At 45.7% G+C, this 9,894-nt stretch overlaps 1 protein-coding gene across 2 annotated transcripts in view; it reads right to left on the bottom strand.

The window, feature by feature from the left end:
- LOC135215578 (uncharacterized) overlaps positions 1-9,894 on the bottom strand; it is a 47,997-nt gene that overhangs the window by 1,301 nt on the left and 36,802 nt on the right. For both annotated transcript variants that reach the window (XM_064250440.1, XM_064250441.1), the window contains exons 2-3: positions 9,467-9,669; positions 1-565 (exon numbers count right to left, since the gene is read on the bottom strand). The exon at positions 1-565 is cut by the window's left edge and continues 1,301 nt beyond it. In XM_064250440.1, the coding sequence (XP_064106510.1) occupies positions 425-565; positions 9,467-9,669 (344 nt within the window). In that variant the 3' untranslated portion in view covers positions 1-424. The remainder of the gene's footprint in view (positions 566-9,466; positions 9,670-9,894) is intronic.

Here is a 9,894-nt window from a genome sequence, read left to right as displayed (position 1 = left end):
TACTGAGCTTGGGGATTATGTATTAGCAAATGCTTTTTAGCATCTTTCATTTGTGCACATAATTATTATTTAAATAAAAGATTGGACTAATAAGCCTTCATATTTTTAGCCGTAATCACTTCTGACACTAAAGTAGTAAACAATGATCAAATACATACCCACTTTCCATGATTCAAGGAGGATGACTTCAGATTTGCAGTACTCAATTCCCAATGATCTTTGCATAAAAACTTGAGTTTTAAAAGAACCTCCTTGATAAATAGATATATTGGCACATTCATAGCAGTGAACAAATACTTACAATCAAAATTATGTACATATTCACATTTCAATGAATATATGTACAAATCTCAACTTATCAAAGCATGAAAAACAGGAAAAATAACTTGGGCCATCACTCTGGGCTAAATTTCCTTCCTTGTACTCAACTCTGAATAACAAGCACGGTCGGTGGCACTGTTGTACCTGCTGTAGCCCAAGCTTCTCCAAATGTATTTGCCTCCATCATGTTTTTGGTACAAAAATAAGTGAGTTGTGTACCACGCAACAGGATATCAGTTACAGCCTGTGAAGATTAAAAAACCTGTGAATCATACATTCCAAGCCAACCATCACAGCAGGTCTCTATAACCATCATTTATTAGAAACTTAGTGAATCTATCACTTACATGATGAATTATATCTCAAGTTTATTAAATACTGCCCACTGATGCAGTAAGATGTATCTATAGAAAATCTTAAACTGAAGGCACACTATCAAAATGCTGCACAACAGGGCAAAAGTTTGTATAAATTTCAACAATTATTGAAATCAGAAATTCTCCAACATATTTAAAATTTATTTTTTAAAGAATTCCCTGTTTGTACCCTTAACATTAACTGTAACTATAAGAAACAAAATAATTCTCTGATTAGTTAAATTTTCAGCACAAACAATACTACTAAATAAGTGGTAGCTTAAGAAGGAACCATAAGATAGCAGTAGTAGTCTCCCTGCCTACTGGACAGTAGTTACTGCCTAACCACCTTGTCCAAGAGTTTTAATTACCATGTTCCAGCTTCGCCGTAAGCAATTCCTAATGTAAAGGACCAAGGGTTTCTATATTGTGTAGGAACAAATCTTATTTGTAAAGTAGCAAAATCCCAAAAACTCACTAACAACAAAAGACATAAGAATATGTATAATGTACAGATAAAATACAAATAATGAAAAAAATATAATATCAAAACAAAAGTTACAATAAAATTACATCTCAAAAAGAACATACCATTAAAGACTCAAACCCATACAAAGTACAGTACTATCACAAAAAGAAGCCGAGGAAATTAACCAAAACTTAAAAAATCAGATAAAAACCAAAATAAGATTTCTGAGCCTCAAGAAAATACATGACCATTAGACTTTTACAATTTGAAAAGGCATAATCTAATTCTTCCATACTGAATTTTCTATTGTAAAACTATGCATATATCTTCTGTCTTTTAAAAATTTAGTGAGTTTGATTCAGATTTACGATTTATTATATGAAAATATTTCTAGCTTTCTGTCTTATTATTTAGTGAGTTTGATTCAGATTTACGATTTATTATATGAAAATATTCTAGATTTCTTTGCTGCTTATATTGGCAACATTTTCTCTTAATGTTACTTGTATTTCTTGGGAGTTAAGCATCTTGTCTTACTTTTTTAATATTTCATGTCTTAGTGATTTGACAAAGATCCCATTATTTTCCTGGACTACATTATTTCCATAATCTTTCGTAGAGGAGTACTGCTGGAGATGCTTGATATATATTGTATTTATGATATTCTTCCCTGTACTATAACTTTTTTAAATCTATCTTTTGCAGTTTTGTTGTATTATCAGTTTTAATGTATCAATATCTCTTAATACTGTAATATTGTAATAATTTTTAATAATTTAGCTTCTTTTTAAGGTTGTGATTGATCAGTTTTGTTGAAACTTTTGTTTAGAGTATCTAATTTTCTTCCCATTTCCATTGATTGTTTTTGTTTTATTAATTCGGAAAGAGTATCAGACCACCAAGAACTTTGTTTATAGGATGTGTTTTGAATAGGTGTAAGACTTAAATGGCAGCATTTTGAAAACTTTGTGATAAAATGATTACTACATACTTCCATCGAGATCTCTTAGATATTAAAGCAGAGGGATTTGTCTAGTAATTGGCATATTTCCCAGTCAGCTTTATGAATACTAATGTAATTATGAATAAGTTGTGGAAGTGGAAGTAGACTTAGAAAATGACAACTAGCACAAAGGCTGCCACTGTGTTCCATTCAAATGATCTACTATGTTGGATGCACTAAGGGTGACACACATTGCTGGAAAAGACCCATGTGTTTTTTAGAATTATGCATTTGTTTCATTGTCATTGAGAGAGGTACACATTATTTATAGACATGATCTGTTCGAATCCACTTCCTGCAAGACTTGGTGACATAAAATTATCATAAAAAATACAGTTAGTATGTGGATTACAATTAACTATTAAAGGTGCCCCTTGGGGATTACCTATTTATTAATAGTTGTGAATTTTGTATAATTTTCATTTGGTTGACAAAAATAGTAGCAGAAGGCACTGGTATGGGTATGTATTCACAACTTTAGTGCAGAAAAATAATTTAAATTGGTATTACTCAAATGTGATGCTGCTGCTGATAATAGTAACCTACTGATGGTACCACTTTGTTTACATGTTATACACACAATTCCTTTGGTTTATAGTCTTTGAGGAAGCACTGTATTTCCCCATTGCATTCTGATCTTAAGACTATTTAGATTTCCATTGGATTATGTAATTATAAAAACTGGAGTTATGTCTGTTGCTCTTTATAAATTCAAATGTTCATAATTTGTTCAGTATTCAGGAGTTGAACCATTTCTTTACTAGTTTCACTTTTTGGATATCTATTTTGAATTTTGCCTAGTAATTCATCTATAAAATCTGAATGCTCTTCTTTATAATATATTAAATAGCTGATACTCTTGCATTCTTTTTCACAAGTTTCTACAGCAGATGTTTCTTTATTTCTAAATACTACTGCATTACGAAAATCACAATTTTGAAGTAAATTGTATTTTTCCTAACTATACAAACCTTCGGTCCTTTACATAAGGAATTACTTACAGCGCCAGCTGGATGGGTCGTAAGATTTCTAACAAGGTAGTTCGGTAGTAATTGCTTGTCCGATGGTCGGGAGTCCCGCCCGACTGGAGGTAAACATATCTCTTTGCTTTAGGCTCAGGAACAGAGTGAAGGGTGGTATGAGGTGGGACTATGTGTAAAGGACCTCATGTTTGTATAGTTAGGAAAAATACAATTTACTTCAAAATTGTGATTTGTTCCGACACGTAATACAAACCCTCGGTCCTTTACATAAGGAAGACTCACTTATTGGTGGGTGGAATCTGAGTCTTGTGAACAGACTGGTGTTTGCCCAACCTGGGTTCCCTCCCTGGTTGTAAGAGCAAAGGGAGGGAGCCTAGCCTCTGTCCAACTGATCGGAGTGTGCACTGCAGGATCAGTGGTCAGACCTCTGGACCAAATTCATGAGAGGGAGGCAAGCGTGCCTCTTACGAGTAGCAAGCAAGAACTAGGTACTACGCAAGAGCCAAATATAAAGTCTTGGGTTTGTCTCTCACTGGTGTCCACTTCCCCCCTTGTTAGGGAAGGGACAGATAAATGCTTCTATCCCTAATGAGAGGGTTAGAATGGAGCTCGGTTACGTAGCTTACCTGCATCATCATCCTGTCCAGCATGGCGACAACTGCCACCCTCTGCCCGCAGGGAGAGGAAAGAAAAAATGTAGGAAGAGAAGCCAGTCACACTCTCATTCACTCTTCCATTCATGCAGTCTCACGAGGATGAGATGCTACTTTGTCTGGTAAAGGAGCTGGGTAAGCTACACAACTTGTTGAGAAGCCACCACGGGTCCCAAGGAAAAGTGTCCAAGGACCTGTGGGCAATATCCCGAAGGTAGAAGGAGGTGAAGGTGGTCTGGTTGGCCCAAACCCCTGCCTTCAGTACCTGTGCCATGGACAAGTTCTTGCGGAATGCAAGGGTTAGACCAATGCCTCTGACTTAGTGGGCTTTCGGATGAAGGGTACTGGTGTCGGCACTCCTGTCTGAGGCGTACGCCTTCCAGATTACCTCACGAAGCTAGAAAGAAATAGTGTTCTTGGACACTTCTTTCTTGGTAACCCCGGTGCTAACGAAGAGGCGTCGACACTCAGATAGCGCCGTAGCACCCTCACAGGACAAAGCAGCATCTCATCCGCATCATTGTTGGTGAAGTCTTCCAGGGAGGGGATCGTGAAGGACTCAAACCTGGCATCAGGGATCGAAGGGTTTCTGAGTCTTCACTATGAAGTCCGGGACGAAATCGAGTGCAACTGATCCCCATCCCCTTGAGTGCTTAGCATCGAAGGAAAGACTGTGAAGTTCTACTCTCTTCGCCGAAGCCAGGGCCAGCGGAAAAATGGTCTTGAGGGTCAGATCCCTGTCTGACGACTCTCGAAGCGGCTCGTAGGGTCTGCGAGTCAGGCTCCTAAGTGAGAGAGTCACATCCCACCCCAGGCGCCTGAGTTCCCTGGGTGGGCAAGACCTCACAAAGCTCTTCATTAGAAGTGATATTTCCATAGAAGTGGAAATGTCCACTCCTCGCAGTTTAAGGTCTAGGGCCAGGGCGGCTCTGTAGCCTTTAACTGCGGAGACGGAGAGGAACTTTTCTTGGCGAAGAAAGATGAGGAAATCAGCTGCCTGCTGAAGAAGATGGACCACTTTCCCTGGTATACTGCTGCAGAGGACTGTCTGAGGTAACCTGCCATTTCTGTTGCTGCTCGGCAAGAAAAGCCTCTTGCTCGCAAGAGGTGGTGGATAACCGCCAACCGTGAAGACACAGGGACTGAACTGCTTGGTGGTACCGTTCCATGTGTGGTTGGCACAGTAGATTGTGCCAAGGGGGAATCTCTCGCGGTACCTCAGGGAGAAGAGCCAGCAGGTCCGGATACCAAACGGCCTGTGGCAATTTGGGTGCCACCAGAATCATTTGCCCATGGGTCTGGCACGACTGAGAAGAAAACCTTGAGTTTCCTGTTGTGCTGGGTGGCGAACAGATTTACAACTGGACACCCCCACAGGTTGAAGAGCCTTTCAGCCACGTCTGGGTGAAGAGATCATTCGGTCCCAATCACCTGATTCTGGCAGCTGAGCTTGTCTGCCAATACGTTCCTCTTGTCTGGAATGTACCTGGCTGACAGCTCTACCGAGTGAGCTACAGCCCACTCGTGCACCTGCATCGTCAACTGGTGCAACGGGTGGGACACTAGGCCCCCCTGTTTGTTGATGTATGCCAATACCGTGGTGTTGTTGCTCATCAACACCACTGAGTGTCCCATCACTCGTTCCTGGAACTCTTGGAGTGCGAGGAACGCAGCCTTGAGTTCTAGGACGTTGATGTGAAGCAGCTTTGTCATGATGGTTCCACACTCCTGCAACCAGCAACTCTTCCAGGTGTGTGCCCCAACCCTCAGTCAATGCATCTGAGAACAGCATCATCTCCGGAGGGGGAGTGCGTAAAGGCCCTCCTATTACGAGGTTCCTGTCTTCTAGCCACCAGGCCAGGTCCTCCCTTACTTCCTCCGTGAGAGGAACCAGGAAGGATTGTGGATCCCGTGCCCGTGACCAGCACTCCTTTAGTCTCCACTGAAGAGACCGCAGGTGAAGACACCTGTGAGGGACTAACTTCTCCAGTGACGACAGGTAACCAATCACGACTTGCCACTGCTGAGCTGACTGTTCCCGTCGAAACAGGAACCATCTGGCTGCCTCCCTGAACCTGCTGATCCGCGAGTCTGCAGGGAAGACTCGTGCTGCTACCGTGTCAATCAGCATGCCCAGGTACTTTATCCTCTGCTTGGGCTCGAGATCTGACTTCTCGACATTCACCACGATCCCCAGATCGCGGCATAAGTCGAGGAGTCGATCCCTGTCCTGCAGCAACTGCGAGCGGGAGCTCGCCAGGACCAGCCAATCGTCGATACACCTCAAGAGACGTATCCCGACTGAATGGGCCCAAGCCGACACCAGAGTGAACACTCGGGTGAACACCTGTGGGGCGGTTGCGAGACCGAAACAAAGTGTCCTGAACTGGTGCACCGTCCCATCGAGGATAAAGCGGAGGTACTTCCTGGAGGACTGATGGATGGGCATTTGGAAATACGCATCCTTCAGGTCCACTGAAAGCACGAAGTCATTCTCCCTGATGGAATCGAGCACTGAGCATGCTGTTTCTGTCATGAACCATGCCTTCCCCAATGGCTCGCCAGGCAAACCCCCACTTCCAGCAGCAGGTGCGGGAAATGTTGTCCCTAGCGTTTCCCCTTCTTCGGCTTCCACTCGGCAGGACCCCCACGGAAGTAGGGCTGATGCTCACTCCTCGAAGCAGAAGACAAAGGCTGGGGCTTTCCTCTCGACCTCGACGAAGCTGGTGTCTTGGAAGCAGAGGAAGAGCTAGCCAAGCTCCGAGGCTTGGCCACAGTTGCTCGAGGCTGCCCAGAAGCCTTTGAGACTGCCTGGTGTACTAGGCGGTCACTGTCATCAGTGCGCTGCTTTTCCACCGCACCGTCCACCATCTCTCTGGGGAAGAGAGAGGAGGAACCTGGCAACGGTCCGTTCCATAGAGCCAGTCACCTCTCGACTGGCCGCCCTGGCCACCCGAGCCAGGACAGCGTTCCGACGTCTCAGGACCAGGTTGGCCCACAGGTTGGCCGTCTGGTGGGCAAGGTAAGAGATGGCTCTACCTCCAGACTGACAGAGTCTCCCGAACGCCAAGTCTTCCTCGGGAGTGATAGGTCCTGAGGAGGCTGCGACTCTGGACACCATGAGGGACCACAGGTCCAGCCAGGAGACTGCTTGGAAGGCTGCCATGGCAGTCGCTTCCAGGGTCCAATGCCTCTTGCTGTGGTTTTCAGCCAGCAGGTGATGGAGAGGCAGCCCCGGGGTTAGCCTAGCCATCTCCGGATCAGCCTGCTTGGTCGGCAATGGGTCCACCGATGGCACGTCAAATCGCCGCTGGCAAGGCAGAGGAGGGGAGGCAGCTTGTCTGACCTGCCAGACCTAAGTGAGCCCTCCTGTCCGGAGAAGAGAGAGTCAACCTGGCCCAGCACACCGTCGGCCAAGGTGGAACGGGGTAAAACCACTGTCGTCCTGGGTTCCTTCTTGGGACCCCAGAATGACTCCAACCTTGATGGAGGTTTGGAAGGAGCAACCACGAGACACACTTCCTTCAGAAGGAGGAACCTTGCCAGACCCCTCATGGTCTCCTCCAACCACTTGGGTGTACGACCTGCTAGGTCCAAGGACCGAGCCAGAGTTGTAGGCTCTTGTGGCAGGACCGTGTGGAGTGCGCTCCTCACGGTCTCCCCTGCTCGCCTTGAAGGGACAGGTGAAGAAGCCCTGAAGCTCCTACCCTGGCTACCAGCAGTGCTGGTGGGCTGGGAGGACTGCAAGCGATCGCTGACCCGCAGTGGCGATCGAGCTGCAGGTCTGGACCCGCGGTCTCCGAGAGAAGAAGCGCTGGACCGAGAACAGTAGCAACGGTCTTGTGCCTGGGTCCTGACGGTGAGCAGGCTCAGCGGTCTGGACCCTGGCTGCACGGTCACCGACAGGTGACCGTACCCTCGGTGACTCTCGTGAGTGAGCGGCCGAGACAGTTCTTGGTGCAGAGGTGGAACCTCTGGAACCAGGAGAAGAGGTACCAGCGGTAGCTGGCACCCCTACGGTCCCCGTCTTCTTCCCAGGGGAAGGAGAGACGGGCCCCGTTCCCGAAGGAATGGTAGGACCAGTGGAAAGCCCACCTATCCCACTGGAGTGGGACAGACCCTTAGAAGTCTCTGTGCAAGACTTCTAAGGGGGAGGGGGGGAGAGGCCACCTTCTTCTTCCTCGGCTGTGAGGCCTCGGAAGTCGAAGGAGAAGAGGCGGCAGAAGATGACGACGACACCTTCCTCTTCTTAGTCAGCTTCCTCAGGACAACCGACAGGTCCTCCATCCAGGATGGAGCTGGGGCAGTTGCGGTAGCAACACGGCCCAACTGCACCTGTCCGGAGGGACTTGCGGAAGGAGCAGCACAAATTCGGGCAGGAAAGGAGACAGCAGGAACAGGCACAGGAACCGGTGGGTGGTCAAGCGGGGAGCTCTTTGGGCACTCAAAGTCAGGGGCCGGGGTAAGGACAGCAAAACCAGGTGGAGGAGCCATCTCCTCCCGCGACACAAACGTCAGCGGGGCCTGCACAGCTGCTGAGGGGGTCACCGAGGTTACGTGCTGTGTGTAAACCAGGTGCAGTGGCATGGCAAACCCTGGTGTAGAGATGGTGGTGGTCGTCATCGTCACTGGTCCATGGGTCACAGGGGCAGCCAGATGTTGCAACAGCCCCTGAATGCTGGGAGTGCCCGGAAGGCTCAACGAGCGCTAGACCTGCTGGAGGTCTCCACCCACAGCGGCAGTCACACCTGGGGAAGCAACAGTCGGAAGACCCCGAGTACAGTTCCAGGTTGGGGAGGGCAGAGAGGTGAACACACACTTCTACATCCGACAGCAGCTTAAAGCAAAGTGATATGTTTACCTCCAGTCGGGCGGGACTCCCGACCATTGGACAAGCAGTTACTACCAAACTACCTTGTTAAAAATCTTACGACCGGTCCAGCTGGTGCTGTAAGTAATTCCTTATGTAAAAGACCGAGGGTTTGTCTTATGTGTCGGAACAATCTCTATCATTTTTATGAAGCTGTCTTTTGTTTTCTTGTTTTACTGCAGAGTTCAATAAAACATGTTTTACATCTAGTACCTGTTTTTTCTTCGTTTTTTCCTATGAATTTTTGTTGTGGTAAGAACTGGTGATGGGTTGATTACATCTCCCCATTTTCATCTGAGAATTCTTTTTATCTAGGTATATTTTCCGATTTTGGCGTGGGGCGTCTTATCAACTGTCTGTTACTTGCGATGCTGTGATCTGTAGTCTTTTTCTCTACGTGTGGACTTAAAAACACTACACCTGTACATTGTAAATTTAGAAGAGCTGTCCAGCACTTTTTGTATTCAGGATTTTAAAGCATTTGTCAGGTAGTATGGGATTTTAAAAAAATTACTTTAGTATACACTGAAACTTTAAGAAAATTACTCTGTCATACTGGGATTTCAGAAGACTTCTGCAATACACTAGAGAGAAAAATATGTGACTCAAAGTAACTATATCCATATGAAGTACTTAATAATGGATTGTGTGGCATTTCTTTGGATCAGGACTACTCTGCTAGTGTGGGGCCATTAAGGGAAATGAGGTTTACAACAGTTTTCTCTAAGGGACCAATATACATGTACAGTAATGGGCATACAAATGAAACCTCTAGAATGCTTATACATAATTGAATTTCTTTGTTTCTTACCGCTAAAGGCTGGAAACACACAGTAAACGGGATAAGCATGATGTACCACCAAGCGCAGAACCCAGCGACCCATATGCCAGCAAGCAATAGTAAAAGCAACCAGATGACTTGCCAAAGAACTCCTCCAGAGCCTGACTGGCTGTCACCTCCACTTCCGGTCCCAGATCCCTCACCACTCCCATCTCCATGACCCATGTTTGTACCTGCAAAAAATCAAATTAGGTAAAGAATGTTGCACATCCAAGATAATTTACACTTTTCCTTAACATGCAAACGAAGTCCATTACTATACGCATATGGGTTACGTTCAGTAAAGGTTAGTTTGGTTGGTGAAGCTTGGAAATTTGTGAGCATGTATTTAATTAGTATTGGAAAGTGAAGGATAAGGTGGGTAATCCACTTACAGACTCAACTTTTTTCCACGGACA

Source organism: Macrobrachium nipponense, chromosome 5, assembly GCF_015104395.2.
Source record: "Macrobrachium nipponense isolate FS-2020 chromosome 5, ASM1510439v2, whole genome shotgun sequence".
NCBI classification, from domain to species: domain Eukaryota; kingdom Metazoa; phylum Arthropoda; class Malacostraca; order Decapoda; family Palaemonidae; genus Macrobrachium; species Macrobrachium nipponense.
Note: the sequence above shows the minus strand (reverse complement) of the source record. Positions and strands in the feature narration are given on the sequence as shown.